General features: G+C 61.6%; 1 protein-coding gene across 1 annotated transcript in view; it reads right to left on the bottom strand.

Moving 5' to 3' along the window:
• GMEB1 (glucocorticoid modulatory element binding protein 1) overlaps positions 1–363 on the bottom strand; it is a 10,127-nt gene extending 9,764 nt beyond the window's left edge. The window contains exon 1 of the mRNA XM_009322265.1: positions 200–363. Coding sequence (XP_009320540.1) covers positions 200–327 — 128 coding nt within the window. The 5' untranslated portion in view covers positions 328–363. The remainder of the gene's footprint in view (positions 1–199) is intronic.
• Positions 364–438: the final 75 nt, after the last annotated feature.

Below are 438 nucleotides of genomic sequence, written 5' to 3'. Positions count from 1 at the left end.
CGGAGGCCCCGTTGACAGCAACACACACAAAAGCTTTTTTTTTTTTTGGCGTTGTATTTTTCTCTCTACCGCGCGTGGCACAAAACCGACGCAGCCCCGGAAAACGCAGCGACGCTCGGTCCCCGCACCACGAAAATCTACGGGGACGCCCCCCAACCCACCCCGCACCTCCCGGACACACCAGTACCATCCGACTCACCCTTGCTGCACCGGCTGGAGCTGCAAGATCACTTGGGTTTTGGTATCCTCCGGGTTCTCCCCTTCGTTTCCGTCACTTGGTACAACCACCACATCACCCACAGGGACGCTCACTTCGGCATTCGCCATCTCTCACATGAAGCCCGGCGGTGGCGGGGTGCCGCGGTGCTGCAGAGGGCAAAGCAGAGGCAGGTCTGTACGGCGGCAGCACCGCTGCCCGTGCAGGGAGAGGGGCAGGCG

This window comes from Pygoscelis adeliae, unplaced genomic scaffold (genome assembly GCF_000699105.1).
Source record: "Pygoscelis adeliae isolate BGI_AS28 unplaced genomic scaffold, ASM69910v1 Scaffold513, whole genome shotgun sequence".
Classification (NCBI taxonomy): Eukaryota; Metazoa; Chordata; class Aves; order Sphenisciformes; family Spheniscidae; genus Pygoscelis; species Pygoscelis adeliae.
The sequence above is the reverse complement of the archived record's forward strand: the minus strand, read 5'-3'. Positions and strand labels throughout refer to the sequence as shown.